This window comes from Synchytrium microbalum, assembly GCF_006535985.1.
Source record: "Synchytrium microbalum strain JEL517 chromosome Unknown SmJEL517_scf0003, whole genome shotgun sequence".
NCBI lineage: Eukaryota > Fungi > Chytridiomycota > Chytridiomycetes > Synchytriales > Synchytriaceae > Synchytrium > Synchytrium microbalum.
The window spans coordinates 790,243-818,208 of NW_022158352.1; the positions used below are offsets into that span (position 1 = coordinate 790,243).

The following is a 27,966-nucleotide window of genomic DNA, read 5'->3' on the forward strand; positions in this document are numbered from 1 at the left end:
TGGTGAAGTTTGTGGTGAATCACACTCGAAATTACTGCAAAAGTAAACCCCAAAGTTGAACCGCATGGCAACATCCTGACACTAATTGATGTGAAGAATCGACTCGAGTTGTCCGTTTGGAGCGACCGCTGGGACATTTAGCGAGAAAATTACACCTGAAAGTCGCAATGCCACCCAATCGACAACACTACACTTGAAGAAGCCTCTTATTTCATAATAACAATAAATAGTATCTTTTATTTGATGTTATCACAAACTCCAGGAAAGAGGTAACACCAACAAGAAAATCAGAAATCACACAGCAGATTCGCCTTTGGCTAGTGACTAGGAACGCGTCTCCATGTAGAGATATAGTCGATTCTTCAATGCAGTTGTTACCTACAATTTTCTCCAATTAGTTCAACAGGTTTGTAAGGCGTTCAACGTCCCCGATAGTCAGCTTTTGAGGGACCGACACAGGAGTAAACGTTTGAAGAATTATAGCCAATACGACTCCAATCTCTGTCTGAGCCACTATGAGACAGAGAAGTCAGCAAAAAGGCCTGCAATCACACTGGCTCAGATCAAATCATACTTTCAATTCCAATACATCCAAAATACAAAAATCACCAAAAAGAATGAAATTTCCTCGGACTGGCACCATTTCGAAACGTTCAGGCTTGAAGAGACGAGGCTCATCCCAATATTTCTCACTGTAATGTAAAGCCTATACAAATTGGTAAGCATGCAACAACTGAAGCCTTGGTTGATATCGTACAGTGTTCAAACCTTGATAGGTATAGCAATGTTTGTTCCAGCCTTGATACGATGTCCTAATAATTCCACATCGTTCATGGCAGTTCGACCTTGCACGTGAAAGATAACAAAGTATGAACTCTTCTGCGCACACAATAGGATATGATAGATGGATAAGATGATGCGTGTGAGAGGAGGATGTCAACAGTGCTGACTAAATCTAATATGCCACGTCAGGGGCTGCAACAGTACGCCAAGAACGACTGGATCAATTCGTCTGATGACGATAGTGATATTTTGTGAGCGTGGGTCATATTGATTGTGAAAGGCCAGATTTTTTCTGAGTTTCTTTGAAGACCTGTTCCAATTATACAAGACCTCCAACATTTTCAGTCGTAGCTCTAACATTCGGGCCAATAACACTGTCAATCTCAGCTTGAAGCTTCTTGCATACATCCGGATTCTCAGCAAGTCGTAGAAAGCTGAATGTAAGACTGTTTGCTGAAGTTCCATGACCAGCCTAAAGACGGTCGAAACAAATGTCTAGCACGTCCATTTTCCAACCCTTTTTGACTTGACCAGCAGCGATTGCATCTCGCTTGACTTGAGGAAAATGCTCGAGCAAGTGCGTCAAGGGTCACAAACGCTTCCAGATCTGTAGTAGCGTCATTCCATAAAATGATCGTAGGAGCTTTGGAATCACTGCACGAGCTGGAGCAGTTGTTGAGAAGAACTTGATCAAAGCGTGAAACGGAAAAATGAAGATATTGTTATTCTATGCGCATCACATTGAGAGTAGAGCTCCCGAGCGTTATCCTTGTCACCGTAAGCTCCAAAGCTGAGAGAAAAAGGGGTTGAAACAAAGAACAAGGATAACAAGCACAACGCTGACACGATACTCAATAGCTGCACCTCTAAAATCATATGAAAAGGCGATTTTCGCAATATCGGAAGTCAAGTCTGTCATGGCTCGGTAAACATCAACGACACGTTCAGAATCAGGCTTGTCTGACCAGATCTTGACTAGTTTCCTGCTGCTCTCATAGCTGGCATCTAGAGCAGCGCGTAAATGTGATGGTCCAAAGGCCGGTTGCAAGAGCTTTCGATGGCGTTGATGTTGAGGGCCAGCAGAGATATGCAAGAGAAGTTCAACATTAACACCATTTCCTGGCAAAGGATCAAGGCAGGGAAATTTACCCTTCAAGATGACCAGAGCAAATTTAATATTTAATTGACCTAAGCGAAAAAGAGGAAGATGAGTATTTGATTTGCTCATCAAGACACAAGAACAAACTAAAAAACTCTGAATATCCACAGTCAAAATTTGTGCATATCCAGCTGCCTTTTTATTATCCTTTTCTGGACTAGTCAATATATGTCGTATGGTAGCAGCGTCTGGAAGAACAACACCATTCGAAAATAGAATGCGAAAGATGGGCCAAGTTGAGCAGCGAGTGTATCAAAGCCCTACTCCAAGCCTAGATCCGTGCGTTGCGTCTTTGTGGTCTCAATTCTGCCGTGTTGAAAATGTGCGAGATGCTTGGGAGTGTTGATTTCTTGGATTTTGAGCTAAATGTTTAAACAACAGGATGAAGAATGTGAGTAAGTCCATACGATCAAGATGTAGAAGAATTGGGCCTGTGTTTATACCTGAGATATAAAGCGGTGGTCACTACCAATGAAACTCGAACTGCGGCTGCTTACAAGGAGTTTGGCCACTTGCTATCCATTGAACGTTGCTGAATCAGTCGATGCTTGACAGAGCTTAATAATGCCGTTGTCTTCTAGAATTCTTTTAGAATTCACGTGAAGCTCGAGACTGAAGCGGTGCTATCTTCCCTGCTTTAAGGTTTCAAGTCGAAAGATGTAAGCAAAGGCGTATATATAGAGGAAAAACAGGCAGCCAGAGTGTATATAAACAGTAAAGATGAATATCCAGAATTTTCTTTCGTGTTTGTCCACGTACTGCGGACTGCAGACCAATGTTAAGCTTACTGTACAATTCGACACAACAACTCTAGCCATAAAAAGGCGCCACTAAAACGCCAGAGCGTGAAACGTTTAAAACCAAAACCATTCGACTGACATCATGTCAGGTAAAGGCCAAGTCACTCGTTTACAGTTTGGGCCCCAGTCGGTTATCGAGTCAAAATGAGAGGACAAAGAATGTGAGCGGTCACTGATTTGTTTCTTTCCACTCCTCACCTTTAGGAATCCAAGTCTCTTAAAGTGTTAGTTTTGTATCCATTGGTGGTATTCGACTGCTGTCAGGAGGTCTCAAAATGCCGCATTCCTGATTTGCGCCAAATTCGGTGGCTTTGGCACACACGCAAAACCCAAAGCTATTTTTGACAGCACTTCGAACCGCTTGGAAAGATCTCAATTTCTGCCTAATTCAAACTCCAAATGGTTTCCAGCCGGTTGTGTCTTCACGCAGAGTTTTGTGACCGACGTTGGTTAAGTCGTGAGGGGAAGAAGGCATACACAAGAATCTTTCGAGATATTGGTCAGACTTTGATGAAGTTACCATATTATATGTTTCACATGAATTGATCTTTCGAAGGAAGCAAATGACTTCACTGCTCAATCTGTGAAAACTTTGATGAAGCTGATAGTTCCCAAGTACAGTTTGAAACCTTGAAACTCATAGAAACCTGGGTTAAAAAGTCCCTTACACAGCCTGTCGTTTTGCCAAGTGGAGGTTGGCTCCGGTCCTCAAAAAGCTGCAAAAATCAAAAGTGACGAAAATACTCAACAAAGGGACACATCCGAGGCCGAAAGGAAGATACCAAGCACCCAAAACGATCTTAGACAGAACAGACACTGCCTAGCTATGTCGAAATAAGGGTCAAAAAGGTGCAGCTTTTTGGTTTTTTACGTTGGGGTAGGGCGTCACTCCCACCTAACAACAACATCTGCCTCAAAATCTGCCCATAACTCGTAGGGATCGAACTCACGACGCGTGGGTTCTTCCATTTCATGCAAGCACTGAGGAGCACGAAATAAGCTAGGCGGCCACAAGGACCAATCTGCAAATTTTACCATTATTGAGAAATTGGAGGGGCCAGTAGTCCGCATATCCTTTTCGAGGTGTCACTCAACAAAAATTTGAGTGTTGCTGCAAGAACAGGACTGATAGAGGGAGATGCGAAGCAGAGACAGAGGGAGACATGAATCGTTTATTGATATTTAATTCTCTGGATTTTGCTGGTCGTCATTTCAATGCAGTAACCGCTGTTGGGCTTTGAGCAAGCGACAGAGCTTTATGTCTAGTGGTGAGCAGTAGTGATAGAACTATCTGCTGGTAACGAATGCCAGGTCAATCAATCATTGTTGAACTACTGCCGCAGCAGCAGGTCGCCTTGATCAGAAGTTTCTTGGAATGAAAGTACGTCACAAGTGAAGTGTAGATGGGACTCAGTTTCTCCTTGCTCGGGAGGCGCTAGAGGAGGCCAATTGGATCCTAGCAACTCAGTTATATTCCTTTAGTAGGCTAAGCCGACCTACTACACGCCACACTCAATCCATCATTGGTAACAGACGCTGGTGCGCTGATACGTTACCTTTGCAATCTGTTGGAATCGGATCTCCCAGTCGATTTTATCGATTTTATGACGTATATTTTGGATGCTAGCTCCATTTCTCTTCTGGTACGGGTTTCTGTACTCAAGAGCAGCAACAATACAGGGATATGCGAAAAGTGTGCTCTTTTAGAGGGAATTTAGGAATGACAACTTCCATTACTCATGGCTGTTATTTGAATCCTTGTTGACTGAACCCCAACAACTTTACTGGCAGTGTTGCAAAACGCAGAATCCGAGTATGGGATCGTTGATAGGTCAGACCTAGTGGGGAGAACGTCTAAATTGATCTATTGATCTACTAGGGCAAAAGAGATGGTTATGAACGCCTTTCTATCAATAATGTTGCTTATTCTTACAGTCGTGTCGTGAGTATTGCTGATCTCAAGAACCTAGTGAGCTGAAGAAGGAATCGATAAAGTCCATCCTCGGTCTGAACAGCTCTTTGCTCGATAACATAAACACTTTTGGTGATAATATCGAAAACTCCCTTTGGACTTTTAGAACATCATTCGTACTTGGACAAGGAGGTGAAGGCACACTTTTCAAACCATAAGCCATGGAAGCTTTTAATCTACTAGCGATGCCTCAATTAAAGGCAGCATTTCCTCTTTATTGCTGCTAATTCTATAGCCGCAAGCACGACCACGTACACGTCAGTGACATTCTGCGCCTTAGTAATTTTAGCATCACAAATATATTCAGTCATACGAATCAGTAGCCAGAAAAATGGGAATCCTTCTGCTTGTTTTGTTGAGAGCGATGATTCTGGCTTCAATAATTGTTCACGTATGTTGGCGCATTAGGAGGCTGGCATACCGAACTTACGGAGCTGCCACTTTTTCGCGGACAGCATTTGTCTCTCTCTCTGTCACATGCTGCTTCATCCGACACAAGGTGTTTTGAATGGACGCCAGTGCCAATCAGACTTTAAATTACGCTACATATCATTATACGAAGGTGTCAAATATTTGCTGGCCTAGTCTCGCAATTGTAGTTTGGCAGTACACGCCACTCGAACTGCGTCAATGGTGGAACAAAAAAAAATATAGCAATGACTTGCTGCAGTTCGATGGAAAGTACATTGAACGTACGGCTCAAATGTCGTTTTGATTCTCCATTTTGACGGTGTGACGTATATCCCCCCAAGGTTTCATCAACGCCAGTACTTCTTCAAATTGGATGTACCTCCCATTTTAAAGTCCTCGCAACTTTACATGTGGATGCCCGTTCAGTCAAATACTAACTGGTTTGGATCTAGTCTCAGTGGAATTTGAAGAGGTTGAAGGCTTCAAGGTACCGAAAAACCAGATATTGCAAACATCCAACTAAAATCTCAACTCTCAGCATGAACATACCGTATGTAGTACACAGCCAACCAAAACGACGGCACTTCCTATTACAGCGATGGTTCTCAAGCTAATTCGTTGCATGGCGAGGTTTCTTGTTTATGATCCTGAAGCTTGCAAACACGTCGTTTAGTTGGAGTTGGAGCTTGTTGGAAATTCCGGTAGTGAAATGAGGCCAAAACGAGAACTTCCACCTCCTCTCTGCTTTTAACTTTCAACACGTCTATTACGCTAGACTATTACGATAGACTCGAGTAATCATCGAAAAATCACTACGTGGCCTGCCTTGCAGATGTCTTCATTTAGCTTCGACGCAAAACGACGTCCTCTATCAAAACGGACGTTCTATAATCTTTGAATACTCATTACCTCCAGCGAATTGAAATCAGAAGCTTCAATGCTAATTTGTTAGATCGACCGGTAAGAAAAACCTGCTGTTCTTCCAGTTTGTTGAAAGTACTTGACGTTGGTTTGACATGAGAAGTGTTTTTGTCTAAGCGATAGAGGCGAGCTAATAGAGTTCTTGAGCTGTGATTGAAACCAATAGTGGTAGGCTCAAACATTGTCCAGACTGTCATATTGTTGTCAAAATGAGACAATCAAATGGCAAAATCTTGTCGGGAAGAAGGAATGCCAAGAACCGTATTACTGGAATCATAAAGCAGGGCATTCGCAACCCAATCAGCTTATATTGATACGGATCTTCTTTCTTGTTGCCGTCTATGGAACTGATTGTCAAAACGATTGAAGACTGGTAGACCCAATCCGTCGAACCTTCGATGAAGAAGGTCAACCTCACTCAATCGACATTGTTTTGAAGATACGCGTTCGAGGAAACGCATACTCGGTGCATGGAGCGAATTATTTTTGTTATTCAAACATATCATTTATTTCAAGTACCATACGTAAAAGACTTTTGATTAAATTCATTAGGACATTCATTAAAACTGAAGTCGTAAGACTAGTAGTACTGGCGGCTTATCGTTTTCTGTAGCCACGGGAGAACCACAGACCAGTGTACTAATTAACGTGAGAAGCGTCACGAGCTAAGTAAAAGCGTGTATAAATTCAAGAATGTTGAAAGCTTACCGTGAAAATGACGAAGAAGATCAAGAGTGACACGTTGACGACATATGCGATGTTACCACAAGCCTGAATGAGACAAAAACTCGGTCAATTACGTGTTTCAGTTAATGTGCCGGAGATGGACTTACGATGCAATCTTTGCCTATACTGTTGAAGGCAGCCAAGAAGGATTGTGGGTCTACAAAAGCGAGACGGTTAGTCATTGGAACATGTTGCATAGTAGACCAAGGTACGTACTGTATACACAAATGTTTTCTTCAGCTGGGAACAAGGCTTTGGTGGCATTTGCGGTTGACGCAGCAACAACGTTGTTGGTGGCACCATCTAGTTAAGTGTAAAAAGTCAGATATTGGTTCGTAAGCTGTGCTGCGAGTCAACCATTTTACATACAGTTGGTGTTGCTGGTTGTGAGGGCAGACATGAGGGTAGCGTTGGTGAGAATGGCAGCACCACCTTTAGCGGATGTTGACAGTTGGGTTTGCAGAGAAGCGATTGCACCATTTAGCTCAGCGGTAACGTCAGCAGGAGGGTTTGTGGCTAAGATCTGGTTGAAGGCAGCAATCTCGTTCAGGTATCCGGAGACTGCGGTCACTGCGACGGTATCGGAGCCGTTGGCAACTAGTCCACCAGCATCAGCACCCTTGTAAATACCAGCATAGATAGGGATGATCGAGCCGAATGGGAAGGCTTGGTCACAGTCGACTTCCAAGTCGTACTATGGGATAAAAACGAATGAGATAACAATAACGAGAGTGGTCAAATAAGGCTATAAGAAGCGCATACCGTAATCGTGTAGAGCACATATTGGTAGGTCCATCTCCAATAGTTGACGTCAGTAAGCCACAAAAGTCCTTGACTGAAGGATCCGAAGGGAGCGACAGCGCCAGAGAAAGCGAAGAAGATCAAACCAGCAGCCCAGAGTACAGTGTAGGCTTGAATTAAAGTCTTGCACCATGCTGTTTGAATAACGAATTAGACACATCACAAACAACAACAAAGTACTACTCGTAACGTACCAGACCAGCCTTGAGCGACAGCTGTTGAGACCCACATTTGAACAAACATCATAGCATATGTAAGTCCAAACTTGTTGGCAGGCATGCCTTCCATGAAGTATACGGTAGTGAGCAAGATAGTCGTAATGACGGTGGTAAACACACCCTCCACAACGAAGTATCTGAATTTCAAAAGAAGGCAAAAATGAGCATTGAATCTAGCGCAAAACAGGGCCCAAGCCTCCACTTACGTGAGGTAGTATGGAGGTAGAGTGTAGAAGGCAGCGCTGAATTCTTGAATATACAATTCACGATCCTCCATGAACTGAGGTACAGAAGCGATGGCGACGAAGATAGACAAGAAACCGAATGTTCCGACACCGTGATTAATGGTACCAAGGTAAGATGCAGCATGAGGGATTTGGAAGAAGATACCACCGAAGAAGAGAGCAAAGCACATGAAGAGGGCAAACTAAGAAATATAATCAAAATTTTAGTCAGTTTGTCAACATTCTGAGATTCAGCAACAAAGCAATATATACGTACACGACCCCATGAAGTTGAAGGATTTCTTTGGTATCTCAACAACACACGTGCAGTCAATAGCTTGAACTGGTCCCAAGAATTACGTTCCACAATATGAGTAGAGTGGGAGACAGCGCTGTAATGAGCTTGAGCCAGTCGTCGTTCCTCTGCATCATTGGCAGCGAAGAGAGCAGATTTTTCATAGTATTCAGAAGCACCAACGGTATCGGCCGAGATAACATCGACGTAGTGTTCAATAGGGTTCATTAGAGGAGGGCATGGGAAGCCGTATTCCGAGAAGTATTGCTCGCACTGAGCGGTAGCACCAAAGTAGCAGATTCGACCACCACCACCAATTAGGATGACATTGTCAAATAGCTTGAAGACAGCCTCAGCAGGTTGGTGAATGACGACTGCGACAGAGACGTTTTCGGATCGGACGTAACTCAGCACAAGTTCCATAGTGAAACGAGCACCAAAGTCTATTGAGTTTGTAGAAGCGTGTCAATAAAAGGGTGAAAAGTGCCTTTAAAGCAACGAGTTTCGTACCATCAAGACCAGATGTTGGCTCGTCGAAGAAGAGCACCTTTGGTTTGGCAACCATTTCAATACCGACTTCAGTACGCTACCAGATTCGTTGAACATGTTAGTGGCTAGGAACTCGCCAACAACCGAGTGCCGAAAAATACCTTCTTTTCACCGGAGGAAACACCTCGAATCAATTCATCACCGACTGGTGTATGTTGAGCACTTGTCATTCTTAGAGATTCCAAGACATCATCGACACGAGCGACAATCTGAGCGTGAGTAGAACCACGAGGCATTCGACATTCAGCGGCGAACATGATTGTTTCCCTGACAGTCATAGTTGGAATGTGGGCCCTGTGTAATTTCGCGGCGTTAGAAATTGGCTCCTCCTGACCAGGAAAAGCTGTATGGTATCAGAACATACATGTTGACGAAAATGTAACCAGCACGTTTCTTGAAGAAGGCATCTGGTGGTGCTCCGTTTACTAGGAGTTCACCAGAAATGCGGCCCAATGTCTTTTGACTGGCAAGAATATCCATCAATGTGGTCTTTCCGGCACCAGATGCTAGAAAATTGCAAGTTTGGTGAGCAAAACAGCTGACACTAAGACTGGAACGCAGCAACACGTATCCACTTACGTCCAATGACAGCAAGAGACTCTCCTGGCTTCATGTAACCGGTTGAGCCCTTGAGTGTTCGAATGGTTCTCTTTTGAGTGAACATGCTACCAATGTCGATGTCCAATGCAATGTTTCGCCATGTAATCGTGTATCTGCGTCAAGTGGTCAATGAATGTGAGCCAAGACTCGAATGCAAAGGTGCCTCAGTGAAGAGCTCGAGCTTGTTCTCGACACGGAAGAGCCACCGAAGCATCAAAACTTACCCAGCGTGTTCAGCATCACCCATTAGCTTTTGGCCCATGCGATGTATCGCAGCGTCACCTTGGGATGCCATCGTTGTTTACTATACTTTGAATAATTAATTGTACAGTGTAGCAAACTAGAAATTGTGAACTTGAGAGCTTGAGGACAAGTTTTGGTTGAACAGTTATTATTACAAAGTCACACTTTTGTGTGATTGTGTTTGTGAGAGGTAGTGTGATTTTTGTGAGAGCCAAATCCCTTCCACACAAGGTGGCTTTTATTGAACGAAAAACAGAAAAAGAGTCTGGGCCTTATATGGCTTTGGAACCGAGGTGTGACTTCTGGAGTGGTAAGCAAAAGGAAATGTTCTGTGTCACTTTTTTTTTGTTCTTTTTCTGGTGGTAGTGGCAGGGTGGTGACTTATCTGAGCCTTTCTCGAAATTTGTGTCCTACAGGGCGTGACTATGTGTGACTTTCAACCACAGTGCACACATTTTTCTGGTATTGCTCGTTCGCAAAAACCGTTAATTAGGGTGGAGACAACTCAGTTCACAACCAAAACCTTTCTCCCAACCATCAAGACATTTATCAAGTACAACAATGTCTGATATCAAAAAGGATTCAGTGGTGAATAGCTCGTCCTGGGGTAGGTGTTTGTCTGAGATTGTCGTGTTTTGCCAATTCTGAACTCGCTCTTGATGTTAAATGGTTATTTCCTGACTTGTAGCCGTAACGGACGATAGTCAGGTTCGACCTGCCTTCTTCTCATTCAAGGACATTGATTGCAGATTGAAGGTCCGAGGAGAGTGGAAGCAATTGTTGCAACATGTCAACGGTTACTGCAAAGTGGGTGGCAACTTTTGCTGTTTTTCATCAAGAGGACCTTGTTTAAACTCAATCGTTTACGTAGCCTGGTGAATCTTTGGCCATTATGGGTCCATCTGGTGCTGGTAAAAGTACCTTGTTGGATGTCATTTCTTTCCGAAAAACTACTGGAGAATGGACTCACGATGTCCGCCTTAAGTACGTATTTGAAGCTCATTGCATGTTTGATGCTAGTCTCCCGGGGTGCTAACTTGATGTCTTGTCGTTTTACAGCGGAGCTCCATTGACTCAACGAGAGTTCATACAAAACAACGGTTACGTTACATCTGATGACTTGTTACCACCAGAATTGACTACCCGTGAAGCTTTGGAATTCTGTGCTGCTCTCCGTTTACCTGAAAACTGGACCGCAGATGAGCGAAAAGCACGAGTAAGTGAAGGAGAAGTCGAATATTCTTATTTTGAACTGTCTTTCCCATATGGATTCCTAATAGTCCTTCTTTCCACTCAGGTTGATGATGTCTTGACATTGATGCAGCTCAACTATGTCGAACACAACAAGATCGGATCTGCTTTGGTCCGTGGTTTGTCAACTGGTGAACGAAAGCGTGTTAACGTTGCCGTCGAAATGTTGCCAGTAGCATCAGTGTTGTTCTTGGACGAACCAACTACTGGTTTGGACAGTGCAACCGGTCGGGCTATCATTGAAAACGTCAACGAAGTCGTCCGTCTCCGTAAATTAGCTTGCAGTAAGTATTTCAGCAGGTTCGAATCCGTGTTCTAGTTTCCATACTAAATCCCTCTTTCTGAACGCAGTTGCCACGATTCACCAGCCCTCATACACCATTTTGTCTCAATTCGACAACCTTTTGCTTCTCTGCCCTGGTGGACAGACCTGTTACTTTGGTAAAACCGCTGATGCCATCTCCTACTTTGAACGATTGGGCATTCCAATTAGTGGAAACCCAGGTAAGAGAGCTCTGTCTCGCTCGTCGACATGCCAAACCCGTCTCACACCGTTATTGTTTTAGCTGAAACATATGCCAACGAACAAGCCGGACGTGCAGACTTCCTCGTAGCCTCGTGGAACGCATCTTCTGAATGCTCAGCTCTGCAAAAGAGAGTCAACGATATTCACTCTGGTCAGGGCTCGATCAACAACTATGAAGCCTTCCACTTGAAACAGGCCACAGTGTGGGAATCAATGGGTTTCTACCAACTGGCTTCGAGTCGTCTCCAGTTCTACCACTTGTTTATGCGTCAGTTGAGAATTTACTGGAGAAACCCTCTTATGTCTACAGTAAGTTTCTTGTCGTCATTGATTGTCAATTTCTGTCACCAACACTCTGTATCACAGACTCGATTCATCTCCGCTATTGTCGTTGGTCTCTTTTGTGGTGGTGCTTTCTATGGTCAAGATGCTGGTTTCTACGGTCACGTCGGAAAGGATGCCCTTGGTTTCACTATTACGCTTATGGTCCCTGGATTCGGTTCCGCTGCCATTGCATACTGTAAGTTTCGCTGCTAGTACAAATATCGCTTCTTGCTGCGCCTCACACATATCAAATTCTCAGGGCTCGAACGTCGTAAATCATATTACCATGAGGAGGCCGCTGGTTACTACAACAAGCTTTGGTATTTGCTATCACAATATGTCGTCGAAGTGATATTCTCTGGCACCATGTGCGCTTGTGTTGCATTTATCGCTCTCCCCATGGCTGGATTTGACAACAAGAACTTGGCCGAATCTGGATTTACCCTCTACCTTGAGGTATGCAGTAAAAAAGTCTTGGTGTAGCCCCATATACTTAACTTTCGTTCAATTAGGCCATTTGTGTCTCATCCCTGAACATGATCTGTGCTTACGTTGCCGGATCTATTCCATACGCCAACGCTGCTTTCACCATCCACTACTTCTTCTTCCTCTTCTGGACCAGTACATACTGTCCCGACAACTTCATCTTACCCAGATCGTCACCCGTTAAATACTTCTTCGCTTGGTTGTCGTACGTATCCCGTTGCTATAATTTATAGAAGAAGCAAGAATTCATCCTTACACTGTCTTTTCCAATACAGATATGACCGTCTGTGGTTCTACCCTCTCATGAGAAACGAATATCTCGGCCACCCAGTCACCTGTGCCAAGGATGAACTGGTACCTCTTGATGTCAACACTGCCTTATACCAAGGATTGGGTGATACCACAATGGCCATGGCCGTTAAAGCTGCTCCCGCCTTGAACTCAACGATCGCCCCTCTGAAGCACATTGCCTTCGCTACAGCAGCTCAAAACGCCTCTCTCACTCAATTGTTTACACTGGCCGGAAATGTAAACAGTGCACAAGCCGCATCAACCGGAGCTGCTGGCTTGTCTGCGACCACCCAGGCATATATTACCTCTCAATATACTGCTGCATCAAACGCCTACGCTAAATTCGCTGGTATCGATGGAACCAACGCCGCTGCTGTTGCTCAATCTGTTGCCCTCGCTATTGATGTAAGAACCGGTCTTTTGTCGTTCGTTACTAAAATTTGTTTGTTTTGCAGTAGTCGACAGTATATCTTACAGATCTGTGACCCACTCTCTAATAGGCCCAAAGCAACTTGGCATTAGCTGGCCGTCTCATCGCTGCTCCAGTACCAACAATCGACTCATGTCTAATTACCGATGGAGAGTCTGGTCTTGCAGCCATCGTCGGAATGGTCTTGTACACCACATATCCTAACGGCTCGATCTCTGGCAAAGACGTCGACCACTGGGACGTCACCCCTAATGGATTATTGTACGGTCTCCAAGTAGTCTATGGTGCTTTCTACTTCGTCTTGGCATGGGCTGCTCTCCGATCTTGCAACTTCGTGAGTGGGGAAATGGTTTGATTGTCTCAACACGATTCTAATGCATTTTCTTCTATTACAACAGAGACAAAAGTAGTTCTGTAGTTGATAATCAGCTTTATAACTTGATTGGTTTTAAATGTAGTTTGCTATGAAATGATAATAATGTGCGCAGAAATAAAATGCTTTAGTAGGACTTCACAATCTCGAACAGTGTAAGCGGATTGCAAGAGACGTTTAGCCAAATCTCACGAACAAACATATTGTTTGGTTTGTTGACTCCAGCGAGCTTCAGACTGAAATAAAGCCAATGTGTACGTGTTCAAAAGCAATAAAGATCAAATTTAACTCGTTGCCAGACTAGCCTGCACCCTCTTGTCACGAAGCTTCGATTCCCACAAACTTTGATGATGCTCACAAAGGAGCATAGGATGTCAAACCGCACATAGAATGGCATCGTCTAGCGAGGGATTTGCAGCTGATTCGGACTACATAGAAGTCAGCCCTCTTCCTCGTTCCAGCTACGAAGAACTGATTGTCAAGGATCAAGAGAATCCAGCTTCACTTCCGACCACGAGCAATCCAGTAGCTGCATTCGTGTCAGCAATCAATACGCTAAGAGGATGGTTTCAGTAAGTCTTGGATCCCAGTGATGTAGCCTCGTTCAAACTCTCTTGATCAAAGTAATTGACATTTCAAATTTTTCGTGTTTTTCGCAGAACTTCTTCAAACGTCGGAGGTTTCAGGCCATTGAATTTGAATGCTTCGACAACAAATTTGGTCCAGGCTGGCGGCCTACCTGCCTCACCTTCACAAGTCGACAATCTAGCGACTAGCGGAGATGACTTACTGGATGAAGAACAAAACAATGATGAACAAGTACAAGAACTCGACGTGGCTCCTCTATACGAAGACTTTACCACCATAGGTACAGTCAACGTCTTGCAGTTTCAGACGCGTCAAGGTGTCAATTCAATCCCAACTCTGTCCACTTTGTAGATTGGGTTCGAGATATGATGCGTGAACACCGTCGTAGAACACGCATGCTGGCTGATCAACCGCCTGGTCTAGCTGCCCAAGTCGTAAAGTTATGGGATGCGTCACAGTCCTGGATTCTTGTCACAATAGTCGGAATATGTATAGGTGTCGTTGCTGCCTTTGTAGATGTCGTTGCCGCTTGGTTGGGCGATATTCGCATGGGATATTGTCAGACTGAGTGGTATGTCAGCAAAAAGATATGCTGTATGGGGAGTCAGAACGCCGGTATGGATTTTGTTGAAACTCACCGAGAAACAAGCCCCCTTTGTGACAACATTCGACGACAATAGATGGCATTTGTGACGATTGGGTAGATTGGAGTTATGGAATATCAAGAATACCTCATATCACATTCATTAACGTGGTCATGTATACATTCTTTTCAGTGAGCAAAGACTCGATCGCTACAAAATCGGATCCCCCATCTTAGATTCGTTATTTTTTTGTAGTCACTTTTTGCATCTTCATGTGCATATCTGGTCGTGACATTAGCTCCATATGCTGCCGGTTCTGGTACTGTCGAAATCAAGACTATTCTAGGAGGATTCATCATCAAGGGTTTCTTGGGCTTCAGAACCTTATTGATCAAAGGATTCGGTCTTGTGCGTCAACAAACAAGGATGTTTCGTTGTGTAGATCTTTGATCTAATGCCTCTTTGAATTATTTGATTTTTTTAGCCCCTTACTGTTGCATCTGGTTTAGCAGTTGGAAAGGAAGGACCAATGATTCATGTAGCATGTTGTATTGGAAACGTATTTCCACGATTGTTTTCATCATATGAACGCAATGAAGGTAGAATGCATTTGATGAAGGGATGCCAAAGAAATCGTATGCTCACGAAACAAATAGCCAGAAAACGAGAGATTCTCTCAGCTGCCTCTTCTGCTGGTGTAGCAGTCGCTTTCGGAGGTATGCAGTTCATCCTCAGTGATGCGGATCAACGTTTATTTGAATCAACTGCTTCGTCTTAGCACCAATTGGTGGTGTCTTGTTCTCCATGGAGGTAACAATAGTGTTTCTGTGCCCTTTTTTGCTGGGCTCACACTCTTGTCATAGGAACTGAGCACATATTTCCCAGCCAGAACAATGTTACAGTCGTTTTATTGTGCTTTGGTCGCGTCTGTCACTCTTTCAGTATGTATCTGCCATTGAAAGAAGCTGAAGCAACAGCTTTTGATGACAATCACATATAGGCGATTGATCCATACAGAGGCAAGCGTGTCATGTATGAAGTCAAGTACACACGTCCATGGCACTTCTTTGAGCTTTTGCCCTTCCTAGTACTCGGTGTCTTTGGAGTGAGTTTGACTTTTAACAACATTGATTCGCGACTCAGCGATAACGATCTCATCATGTTAGGGGTTGTCTGGTGCCTTCTTTATTCGAATGAATCTCGTTATGCAATCTCTTCGCAAACCACCAGATTCATGGTCGAAAAGGAATCCAGTGCTTGAGGTGGCCTTGGCTAGTATAGCTACCGCTGTGCTTTGCTACTTTAATGCGTTTACACGTATTGATTCCAGTGAATTGCTGGAAGTCTTGTTTCGTGAATGTGAAGGAGCTGTTGGGGAAGATGGGACTGGAGTTTGCGAGTAAGGCATGAACTTCGGTCACATTGCAGCGCCTTAAAATTATTCCCCTTACGATTCTTATATTTACTTCAGCAAAAAACTGGCTGGATACAATGTCTTCCTCCTGTTTGTTGGGCTGATTCTTCGAATGGTTCTCACAATTGTCTCGTTTGGACTCAAAGTTCCTGCTGGCATTTTGTAAGTTTGCAGGACGTTTTTCTCTATTTTAATGATACTTACAAGCTTTCATGTAACAGCATACCTTCAATGGTTTGGGGTGCCTTGTTTGGTAGGATTGTGGGCATAGGAGTACAGACCTTGCAACGGTATAATTGCACAAAAAATTCTGTTTTGATTTTTCGTCTTCATACCGACAGAATGTTTTGTAGAACTGTACCATCATGGGCTATATTTGCTGCTTGTAATCCAGATGTCGCTTGCGTGACTCCTGGCACATATGCTATTCTGGGAGCAATGGCAGCTTTATGTGGCGTGACTCGACTTACCAGTGAGTTTTTCACGCACCGAAGCACTTTGTGTGAAGTCCTAACCTGTATCAATCTCCACCCATAGTCTCGTTGACTGTAATCATGTTTGAGTTGACTGGAACACTGACATACATCTTACCATGCATGATGGTGTTGATGACTGCCAAGTTATCTGGTGATGCATTCGAACATGGTGGATTGGCTGATATCATGATTCGTATCAATCGATTCCCGTTCTTGGATCCACGCGAGGAAGGAGTTGAGAGTCATGGTCCTCCTATGGCTTCAGCACGAGTGATTGATGCAACAGAAGGGGCTTCAGAAGCCTCTCCTAGTGGAGCGACTAGTCATAGTAAATCCGCAAAGTCGGTCATGACTCCTATCGATGAGATTGTATGCTTGTATCGAACCGGGTCGACTGTTGCCAGTATCGGTATGATGCATACCTTTTTGGCATATCTTTTTTGGTGTTTTTTTTTGCTGGGCTGATAGTCCTCTGTCTAACTTTAGAAAAGCTATTAAACGATTCAGACTATCAAGGATTCCCCGTCCTCCATAGTCCAGATGATCGCCGTGTATTTGGATTTATTACACGAGGAGACATCAAATACAATCTGGATCGAGTACGCGCTAATCAAGGAATGCTAGTTAGTGGCTCAACAGCCATATACTTTGGAGAGCACGAATTGTCTGAATTTGTATCGCCCACTGTACATTCAGGAATTATAACTAGGAGATCTCGTTCTGGGTCTGGAAGGTCTGCCGCAGATGGATCTTCAATGTTTTTAGAGTTTGGACCATATGTTGATAAGGTAATTATCATGTTGGGTTTTTCAAAAAGTAAAATAATTTATGTGTGTTCTATAGACGCCATTGACGGTACAACCTAGAGTAGCCTTCGAGTTCGTTATGGTAATCAATGCATACTTTGGGTCTCCTCGTTTTTTTGGCTCACTCCACCTTCACACGTGTAGGATATTTTCAAGAAACTAGGACCACGATATGTCCTAGTACTTGAGCGAGGCCTGCTAGTAGGTCTCATAACCAAGAAAGATTTGTTATCATCTCTTTACGGGGAGGACGTATATACTTTACCAGACATCACATCGATATTTGGACCCATACAATTGCCCAGCGGAAGTCGTGAAACCAGGATGATGCGTAGAATGGTCGCTCGTCGTATCAGGAATGCACGACTAAATCAAGAGTCAGAGTTTGAATTACAACCAATGAGATGATTCATCATTCATCATAACTTATGGTGTGTGGCTAATTCTCGCTACACAAGTGCAAATATCTAATTTAGGTCTGCTTACGTATGCTGCAAATTTTCATCCAGGGCGTCTTGTTTGTGGGGTTGAGGCCCTGGAAATCGGGAAATAAATGTGAGCCTCGTCCCGCACCCTCCCATGGCTCTGAAAACGTCATTAGAATTTAGAAGCATTTATCTATTGCAGGAACATGGTTTGCATCAAACTAGTAATTTCTCATCAGCAATCAATCCATACTAACTTAACAGAATAAATCGCAAAACGTCAAAATAATGCCTTCATTCGCGTCGTTTACGTATATTAGTTGCTACTTATTACTTTACGTTTCTACAAACAAAAATAAACCTATGGTCGTGTCGTTTACATCATATTGACAATCAAACACGTTTGTACATTTGCCGTTCAGCCTCTCTCAGACATTCTAGAGTAGACTTGCTGGACGCTCCGCCCTTTTCCAAAATCGGTGTCCACATTTCAACAACACCGGACAGAGTATGATCGAGATATAACATATATCCGCTCGCACGGGTCAGAGCTTGTACCTAGAACAGGTAGAGGAAAAATCATTAACCCAATGGGTGTATCTTTGCCAACTTGTCCAAACCATACCAAAATCACGATCGAAGCATTGAAAGCTGCCATACACTCTGAAGGGCCCAAGGCATTGACCACCTCTCCAAGTGCTAGCGCACATTCCGATGCACTCCAAACGAGTCCGAATGATGCCTGTACTTTTGCGTCGAATTCAACAGATGCCGAGACACCCTTCACAATATGTCTCGCGGAATCTAAAATGACTTGGATGGCGAGTGGATCTGTTTCATCTTGTGATTCTAACAGACTGTGTACGAAAGAGTATCATTTCAGAAATGGTGTTTGAAACGGAAGTGACAGCTGAAGCCACACTTACAAGTCCCGAAATATCATCAACCTTGCAGTATGATACACCTGATGCAGCATGAGTTTACATCCTCTATCAAACTCATGGCAGCACGCCTTATCAAACGGATGGCGGATATGCTCTGGCAAGCTCTGATAAAATTTCTGGATTGTATAATCAAGTGTTGCCCGATCACGTTTCAAATCCGATGGAGACTTTGGCGTTTCGTGTTTCAAATTCAATGGGTCGTTGGAATCGTGACCGTTGCAAGCTAATATGTGGTTGGAGTTGTTGCTGTGACATGGTTGCCTTCTGTCAATCCGAATGCGGAGAACTGGCTCGATTAGGGTCATCATGCGAGATAGGCATGAATATAAGTCCCGTTCTTCAGTTCTTTCTGGTGGTGGGAGATCCGAGTGTAGATCAGCAGCGTCAAAGTAGATTTTACTGCATGGGAGGTCGGTTGAGATGCTTTCAGGCTACGCAAAACGTGGGAGAGTTGAGTTTGCAGTGCACAGACAAACATAGGAATCGTTCAAATGGAAACAGTAAGTCTCACGTTGATGTAGCCAGGTTGATCCAAGGAGCAGGCGATCGCTCGGTCATGGTATAGGACTCCGAAAAACAGCCGCCTCCACATCTCTTTTTCAATAAACGAACTGTTTTTGACAAGGTGAGGATTCAAATCCGATACAAAACGCTTGCAAGATAATGGAAACAGCATCGGCAAAGACGTACGTCGGTGGAATATGCGTGCTTTTCCATATAGAGGGCCTGAAATCTATTGCATCCAACGACTTTTCATCCGGATCCCGTTGGGCATTTAGAAACACCAGTGTCCTAACTGCCATAGCTGAAAACAACCATGAAGGACATACAAGGCCTCTGCCTGAGGAAGATCTTTCCGTCAGAACCACACATCGTAAGAAGAGAGGACAAAGCGGGGAAGGAACTTACGAATGTAATAACGGGAAATCAACGAATAAGTCTGAGCAACAGCAATACCCGGAGGTTTATCAATCTGCCTCAAAACCCCTCGTCTCGCCGACTTTACAAACAAGTCCCCCAATGACCAGCATGGCAGACTATGGCAGCTTCCTTCATTACCCGCAACACCTGGAACTAGCTCCATAACAGCTGGATCAAGGCAATGAAGAGCACCGATAGCACAAACTGCGTCAATGAGAAACAATGGCAGTTCCCCCCTCTCAAACGCTGTTATCAGCCAATTCCGATGAAAAGCGTAACTGAATGGATCGTTTCCAAAGAATGCAACAAGGAGAGCTAGAACTGTCTTCTTGGGCAATGTGCAAGAGAGGCTTATTGGCCTTGAAGCCTCGTAGTCGTCCAAGACTTGAGTACACCGTTGTTCGAGCTCATCGACTCTAGCTTCCAGTGCTTGGATGTACCTAGAAAGGGTGGGAAGCGGTGTGGTTAGGATTTCATGTGCATGTTATACCATGGATGGAGGTGTTACTTGATACGTTCACCATCTGACCGTAAAGGTGTGGAGCTTCGTCGAAGGTAAGCGCACTTTTTCTATAGGAGTTTGAAGTAATAAGTTGCTACTCTGAAAACCTTAATGGCTGACTAATTTCTTGTGTACCTTCTTCTTTGTGCAAGTTGAACATGACGGATGATTCCCGTCACAAAAAGTCCTTCGTTTTCGACTAGGGAGTTGCGTGATTTTGTTAATACGGGAATATTATCAATATAAGGATCTCTATGTTGCCAAATACAATGGCGATTTTCAACAAGGCCACCATTTTCGGATAGAAGAAAACAAATCTCCAAACGTATGTGAGGAATAACAACTTGGAATAAGGAGAAAAACTATGGATACATATAGGCAGGATGCGCTTACCAGCCTGTACAACTCTGGAACAAGGATAGCTCCAACTTGGTCAGCTTGTTCTGAAGCAGATACCGTAATCTCCTAACTGCCGCATCTTCCTCCATCAAGAAACCACCACCTCACACGCTATCTCCCGATGAGACACTCTGTTCACGTCGTTTCGGAAAGACGCTGGAGATTCAGAAACTTTTTCATACTTCTTTCTATCGGAAAAGTCGTTCGCTCTGGAGCCCTGTGAGGGTTTGAGTTCCTTAATTGGGCCTCGGATGTTTGGTGGGTGCTGTTTTGCCGTTTGCCTAAAGCGTCCTAGGGTTCTAGCTCCTCATCCGTCTACCGTCTCGGATGCGACAAATACTGAAGAGGAAATCCCCAGTATGCAAATCTCTAATAATAACTGTGGGCAGTTTCTCCATAGGACGCAACAAACAAAGTGGAGAATCTAGCAATACACGTAATATTCCATCACTTCTGGGGTTTTCAAGTCAGTCCCTGGTCCCTGGAAGCCTAGCAACAAGTTGCGTAACCCCTGGGCAAACATTCCAACGTTCCAGTCAATGGTGGCCACATCACAGACACAGGTCTTGACCATTCTCTGCGGGATAGCGCATGAAAGTATGTATTTGATCCTATGTTTAACTTTTCGCTTCCAAGCTCCAGTTCTGGCTAAGGAAAATTCCGCCCCTCGTTGGAATATTGCGAAGCATAGACCAATAGAGCGTCACCACCTGTAAGTACTGGTGAAGCCACTTTATTACTACTATTCTATCCAAACTGCGTTTGCTCTACTCCCTATCGTTACAAATGCTTTAAATATGCCTTGAAATCCAAACATACTGTGGTTCCAGTTATAACCAGAGAGACCAGACTGTACATTAATTAGTGAGGTCATTGAACAGCACTAGCCCGTTTCATTGCCTTTTTAAACACATCCTTCCATCCGTCTATATTTACACGATCATTCTCGTCAAATGTCTCAAAGATATTCCTCCACGACTCCCAAAGCTTCAATCCTGCTCTAGCAGAATACGATTTCTCCATACTCAGTATTGCAAGAGCCTCCATCAGCACTAGCAAACCCTCTTTCGAATCTTGTTCGAATACATCGTGCGTCTCTCGAAGCCCGTATCCCGCCTGCATTATCGGCCATATAATCCCCCATGTCGGACGGAGCCGACCCCTTTGTTTGGCGAGCTTGATCCCAGACACTATAAATCTTGCCTCTTCAAACACTTCCTTGAAGATAGCGGTAGTTGACGTGTTGCCTTCAGCCCACCAATTGCTCTCACAAAGTGACATCAGGTATCTATAGAGGTTACGAAAAATCGTTCAGTGGACGTGTTTTCAAGCACTTCTTGGAGATGCTTTGAAGTGCATCACTTACATGCTCCGTGCCAGCAAAAGTTTCCCAGTATGATAGCAATTATGGAGGACCAGTTTTACTAGCTGATCCTCTGTTGAGCACATACAATTCACATCATTCAAATCACGAGCGTGTATAGGGAGTGACAGGTAAAAGTTGCTTAAGCTTATAGTCAGCACATCACTGTCTAGACGACTTTGTGGCCTAAGACTGACAGATTGAGTTACAGAGTTTGCCTTGTTGACAAATCCAAGAAATGCTCGATCTATTGGTCATGGGCAAAACAACAAAGAACGACATATTGGTCCGAAGCCTCAAGCACTTTACAGATAAAGCCGACAGACAACGTACCTATACTAAACCTCATAATGGGCTCCAGCTGGATCAGCATGCCAATAAAATAACTGCTCAGGTCAGAAAGAGAAGATGACGACACCGATGAGGAGGTACCGGAGGAAGAACTAGTAGTAGAAGAGACGGACGAGCAGTCGTCGGCCGTTATTTGCGGTGGATTGGTGGGTTGTGGAAACCGTGTTGTCAACCCCACAAGAGAAATGCATGGCGGCTTCTTGAAGGTGAAACTAAGGAGCCTGTCCCTGCAGAATATAGAGTAGAATGTTTTCCTGTAATATTCAGCTTCTTCTAGTGTGGTTGGCCGACGCAATACTGACTCCTTTCGGAAGACTGCTTCGAAAATGTTGGTGGGTGCAGCATGTGGTGGTGGAATTGTATCAGGATCATTGTTTAGCTATCGGGGCATTGTGTTTTTTTGTTAAATATGTGTGACATCCAAAGCCTTGTTGTTCAAATGTACATACTCCTAACAGCACAGCAGTCCGACTAGCCAACGCGGAGAAGTTTAACGCATAAAGCATCTTTTCACGTCCTAAATCACAAAAAAAATAATTCAGTACTTGGATTCTATGCTTGCATTTTCAGTTTCAAGACTCACTGGCATAATAAGTGGAAATCAACAAGTAGGTTTGAGCTACAGACATGGACGCCTCTTGATCGATACGTTTCATGACAGACTCTCTAGCCGATTTTATAAAGAGATCAGATAGCGGCCAATTCGGTTCACAAGAATTAGGATTTGGGAGAATGGAATCCAGAGACGGATGATTACAGGTTATAGAGCTTATAGCAGCCATAGCATCGAGCTGACAATCTTCAATATCACCGTTACGCCATTGTCTGTAAAACAAGTCCTGAAAAGAGTTGGAAGTAGAAGTATTATACACGACAGTAAGTACTATCAGCCGTGCATCATCACCAATACCTTATCATGAATTGCCAATGCATAGACACCTGAGGTCGGCTGTTTGAAGTACTCTTCTATCAGCACATATAGTGCCTCTTTAGATATCTGAGCTACCAGACTGGTCAACTTGGGAGCTTTTGGAGCAATGCGGGCCGTGGGCATCGGTTTCCGACGTTTCCATTGAGCCAATATGCGAGAGGCTAGAGCTTCAGTTGCCCGCAATCGTTCCTCCAATGCTTGTATATACCTTAAATAAAGGTTATGCTGATCAGCGAATTCTGTCTTGCACGAGTAACGTGGCTCTCATGGAAGCTTCAAGTCAGTAGCTTTATGAAAAAGATGAACCTACTTGACTCGATCACCATTGACCTTCAAAGGATTTGCGTTGTTTCGCCGTGCTGGATAACAGCATTCACTGTTTATTCTCTTACAGCTGACACATGGAGATTGACCAGAGCATCCAATACGTTTATCTAGTAAAGAAATTCGTTTTAGACCGCAGATCGACGACGCAATCAGCATGAAGCTCAATTGTACGGTCTGCATTTACCTCTACAATTCACACAAGCTATTCCAGTCGAGCTGTAGTGAATAAAACTAGTGTTCTTAAGGAGTGCTTCTAATCTAGCGAGTATGTCTTCCGTCGACATTTGATGCTTGGATCCCTATTATTCCAGAAGTTGCTTGGGGGGCTTACTACTACATCTTCACACAGGTGCCAGCCAATCAACAGGCAAATCTCGGTTACCTATTTTGCCTTGGACAGCACGCCGACTCGTCGTTCCGGTTCTAGACTGCGCATGGACTTTTTCTGTTCTCAAGGCGGCAAGTGACGAAATCCATTGGAAATCTAGACCCGGAGTTATCAAATCACATCAACTTGATATACAGGCTAGAATCGCTCCTATACTAGTCATTTGTGTATTTACACGTGCAGGATTGACAGGATTTGAATTATATACATATATGGCAAAAATTGTTTTGTCTATAAATTATTCAAACTGCTATTCACACGCATCACATGGCACCAATTGCATTGAGGCACCCAGAGTACAGCGGCACCACTAGATCCTTCACACGAGCGAGGCTTGGATTACCATCTAAAACACTACTCCATGCATTGTGCACAGATATTCCACAATATGCGGCATAGATGGCTTCAGAGCTCATCGCATTCAGCGATTCCATAATCAGCACGAATCCATCTACCGACATCTGCAAGTCCATTAGACACAAATCCTTCAGAATTAACCCTGCTTGCAGAGAAGGCCAGATCAATCCAAATACAGCCATAACTCGACCAACAGACTTGGCAAGTTTGAGACCTGTTACAATAGCTTTGGCTGACTGTAGTGATTGTTCTAATATACTATGTCGAGCTTCTGGCGACAGTGTATCCAATGCAAGCCTAAAACCAAGTTCGTCAAAAACTTGTTTTCAATGTCAAACAGGCATAACATCGTACTTACTGACTACGATATAATAATAAGAGACCAGCATGATACGTTTGGTGGATAGTCACCTTCAAGAACCGATCCTTATCTTCACACCCGCACTGGCTGTTTAACGGGTCCCTTACATGAGCTGGGAGAGAATGGTACCAATTCTTCAATCCCATGATTATTGAACTTTGACTGGCCCTATTAGCACTGACTGCAGGAGCATCATGGAAGATGCTTAGGCTTTGCACTTGTGTCGTTTCAGCTTGGCCCAAAAAGAACACCATCAATGGTTCAAGTTGAAGTACAAGTTCTATATGACGGGCAGACACATCTCGACCTAGTGATGGATCTGGTCCTGCTGGATTCAAGTCTGAACCCATCGGAGCAACTTCCCTGTACAAATCGGCTTCATTGTACATTTTTTCTGGGGCTGGAAGTTTAGTTGTGATCCCGGCGTGCAATCCTGGCGGACGATCATATGCGAAACTAAAAACTTTTCGAAGGAAGACATTGTAGTGAGTAAGTGAATGCTGATCGTTGGGCAGATTCAAATTAGGTTCAGAACACTTACGTCTATCATAAAAAAAGATTCCCCAAAACACGCGACGATAGAACTCCCTTTCCACCCATGTACGAGGTCTGACTGCTACTGGTTCAGCTGTTGGATGCTGAGATCCACTTTCGGGCTGAGTGGGAGTGTGTGGCAAATAGTCTGGATCAATATTGATCTATATGTTTGCCGGAATAAGAATTTTGGTTTCGGAATTGGTAATAAAAAAAAGCAAATACATACTCCTAGCAATGTTGCAGACCTCAAAGCCATTGCGTTGAAGTGCCACGATAAAGACATTTGATGACGACCTAAAGCGAAACAATTAGAAGCTGGTGACTCTTTGTCCGAAACAAGAAGCTGGCCAGGTACTTACGTGTATAATAACGACTCATAATCAAATACGTTTGTACATTATGTATTGTGGGATGTTTGTCCATTCCTTGCAAGACACCTACAAGGAATACAGTGAATCCAAAGACACTTGACATGTGGCCAGAGTTTTGAAATACCTGAACGAGCAGATCTCATAAAGACGTCTCCGATTTCATAAGGCTGTATGTCCACCTCCATAGGAACGTCAGGAAGTACTAACGCTCTAAGCGAAGGGTCATGCTTCAACTGCCAGGATCCAAAAGCACAAATTGCGTCTAGCAGATAGTCAGGTATTTCACCAGCCTTCCAAGTCTTTATGAATAACGGTTTAGACATGAGGGTATATGCGTACGAAAGAGCTCCTTTTGAATAATATGCATTCACAAGATCGATTATCAGTTCCCTTGGCAGATTGGAGACGACTGATGTTGGGGTTGTTATTGTAAGAGTGCTGGAGATTGATGCAGGGCTTGGTATGGTTTCAAGAGATTCCAATGAAGAGCTAGAGGGTTCTGATGTGTCGAGCTCTTCACATGAGGTTTCTGGCGTCGATCCAGCATCAGGAGTGGAGGGACTTGAGTAAATGTATCTTGAAAGGTACTTGAGAGCCTTACTCTCGACTTTATGCAGCTTCTCTTCGAGGTGGTGAATCTGTCTAGAACACCGCACCAGAAAAAGTCGTTAGGGACTAGATGTAGATTGATCTAATGTCAATATCACTTACTGGGCTCGTGGACCATCCTTTTTCAGAGGCGCACTCCTTCTTGATGGATAGACACAATCCTGTTGTAAAAGTCTGCGTAGTTTAGCAAATGTTGGTGTTTGCAGCACACGTTTATCTTTCAGAACCACTCACGGTACCATTTTCTTGACATCTTTTACATTTTGGGAGCTGACCACTGCAGCCAAATCTCTTAACTAGCGATTGAGATGTGCAAAAAAAGATTAGTTATCAACTTTTTAGTTAAGATCAGCTTTGACGGCGAAGCTTGCGTCGACACGGTAAACAAGCAGATCCATCTGGCATATATCTAGTAAGCGGTGCGTCCAGTAAATCTTGCAGTCGTCTAATGTCCATTTGTCAGGGCAGGCACTCGATATTCAGGGCTTGAAAAATTGGACAGTTCAAAATTGCTTCAGGCCAGGCAAAAACGGACCCGCGCAAAAAGACCTCCCGCTTCTCTACACAGCCACGCTCAATTTCTGTTTTGCCTAATTTGACACGAGGCACTGCACTGATATTAACGATTAACGCATAAAAGTACATGCTTTCGACATCTAGATAAGGAGGTTGGATTCTTCTGATCTCAGATCTCACTCACACACAATTCGTGTTGAAACGAAGTGAATTGGAGGATTGGATTTGTGACGCGTTTTTGGTATGAGCCCAAGTGGTTATGTAGTTATCAAGTCAGGATTTAAGGACTGAGTTGCAGCAACTGCAGGAAGTGCATCAGTGCTGTAGTGCTGTGCCATTGACGCATTACACCCATCCGTCATAACGCGTCTGAAAGATGACGTGTCAGCCTATCGAATGCTTGTCCTGGAGAATAAGGCCAATATCTACTTCAGCACCTCCAGTAAAGGTCGAAACTAGCCTTGACCTGTGCCTGATCAAGCAGACGTCGAATACACCACGACAACAGAAACCAACGAATTCCGGCCGACTGAAGTAGTGTATATGCGCCATCAAATATAAAAAGTCAAATGCAAAAGCACAAGCAAAAGCGCATATAGCTTCAGACGTTCCAACTGTTCAAGCGTATGGTTGTTGGGGGAAATTTATGCGACGCGTCATGTGCCAAACGACGAGTGGTGCTCAGAGGATTATAGTTTTGAGGATTTCTCCTAGGTAGTTAAGGTAATACGTCGTTCCATCCTGAAACTGAACTGCAAGACGTGGTCGAGCTGGAGTTGCGACACTTGGAACATCGGTTCCCAAAGGACCAGGAAGAATCCAGTGTCGAGTGACTTCTAGGAGTGACTAATTCTTTCTGGGAAGTTGGTAATGGGTGTCCCGTTGGCCGAGCCACACCACTTGCCTTCTTTTATTTGCTGATTTGCAGGGTCGGGAATTCCACACTGCAAACCTTCAACCACAGGTGCCCAGTTAGAAAAGAGAAACAAGCTTATATCCAGCAAGGAATACTCTGACCATGTGGTAGGCCACTCTATCGATGAGCAGCCCCTCCTTCCTATCATCCATTATGCTAATTAACATCCTTGTTATTCAAACTTTTCCAGTTACGTCAGGACAACAAAAACAGTAGGAGGTCCTCGTGCTTATGCTGGCCATGCTGCTGTCGTCGCTCCAAAGATACCTTCTGCTGCTGTCGCTCCCGTCGCTCCCGTAGATATCGTCTCTAGAGTCGCTACATCACAACCTACTGTAGCCGCTTTCGACTTGCCAATCAAGGCACATAATGTAACAGCGGCTCCTGTTCCTGTTGTCTCTAATGTCATAAACTCTATTGATATTCAACCCGTCGATGCTCCATTTCTACAATCCTTGGATGCTGACCTCGCTCAGCTTTTTGATGGTAGGTTCTAG

At 44.0% G+C, this 27,966-nt stretch overlaps 4 protein-coding genes across 4 annotated transcripts; 2 read left to right on the forward strand and 2 right to left on the reverse strand.

Annotated features, from left to right (window-relative positions):
- Nucleotides 1–1,102: 1,102 nt before the first annotated feature.
- SmJEL517_g00986 (uncharacterized protein) lies at nucleotides 1,103–3,265 on the reverse strand (the record flags this gene model as incomplete). Its single annotated transcript, XM_031166914.1, has 4 exons — nucleotides 1,103–1,255; nucleotides 1,628–1,971; nucleotides 2,038–2,130; nucleotides 3,220–3,265. The coding sequence occupies 4 exons, from the start codon at nucleotides 3,263–3,265 to the stop codon at nucleotides 1,103–1,105; spliced, it is 636 nt and encodes a 211-aa protein (XP_031027302.1).
- Nucleotides 3,266–6,606: 3,341 nt separating this feature from the next.
- Nucleotides 6,607–9,754, reverse strand: SmJEL517_g00987 (uncharacterized protein; the record flags this gene model as incomplete). Its single annotated transcript, XM_031166915.1, has 14 exons — nucleotides 6,607–6,711; nucleotides 6,755–6,817; nucleotides 6,880–6,929; nucleotides 6,989–7,075; nucleotides 7,142–7,466; nucleotides 7,535–7,707; nucleotides 7,768–7,928; nucleotides 7,998–8,218; nucleotides 8,293–8,753; nucleotides 8,821–8,896; nucleotides 8,961–9,153; nucleotides 9,224–9,365; nucleotides 9,439–9,572; nucleotides 9,684–9,754. 14 exons carry the CDS (start codon nucleotides 9,752–9,754, stop codon nucleotides 6,607–6,609), a joined length of 2,262 nt encoding a protein of 753 aa, XP_031027303.1.
- Nucleotides 9,755–10,263: 509 nt separating this feature from the next.
- SmJEL517_g00988 (uncharacterized protein) lies at nucleotides 10,264–13,420 on the forward strand (the record flags this gene model as incomplete). The annotated part of the gene is made up of 13 exons (XM_031166916.1): nucleotides 10,264–10,309; nucleotides 10,391–10,509; nucleotides 10,574–10,686; nucleotides 10,762–10,918; nucleotides 11,000–11,237; nucleotides 11,305–11,457; nucleotides 11,520–11,788; nucleotides 11,846–11,999; nucleotides 12,063–12,259; nucleotides 12,316–12,494; nucleotides 12,565–12,985; nucleotides 13,081–13,344; nucleotides 13,409–13,420. The coding sequence occupies 13 exons, from the start codon at nucleotides 10,264–10,266 to the stop codon at nucleotides 13,418–13,420; spliced, it is 2,322 nt and encodes a 773-aa protein (XP_031027119.1).
- Nucleotides 13,421–13,773: 353 nt separating this feature from the next.
- On the forward strand, nucleotides 13,774–17,659 carry SmJEL517_g00989 (uncharacterized protein; the record flags this gene model as incomplete). Its single annotated transcript, XM_031166917.1, has 18 exons — nucleotides 13,774–13,955; nucleotides 14,043–14,251; nucleotides 14,323–14,586; nucleotides 14,652–14,746; nucleotides 14,811–14,963; nucleotides 15,040–15,154; nucleotides 15,212–15,271; nucleotides 15,334–15,365; nucleotides 15,419–15,496; nucleotides 15,556–15,660; nucleotides 15,722–15,954; nucleotides 16,027–16,131; nucleotides 16,191–16,259; nucleotides 16,323–16,441; nucleotides 16,507–16,854; nucleotides 16,932–17,233; nucleotides 17,289–17,333; nucleotides 17,396–17,659. The coding sequence occupies 18 exons, from the start codon at nucleotides 13,774–13,776 to the stop codon at nucleotides 17,657–17,659; spliced, it is 2,778 nt and encodes a 925-aa protein (XP_031027120.1).
- Nucleotides 17,660–27,966: the final 10,307 nt, after the last annotated feature.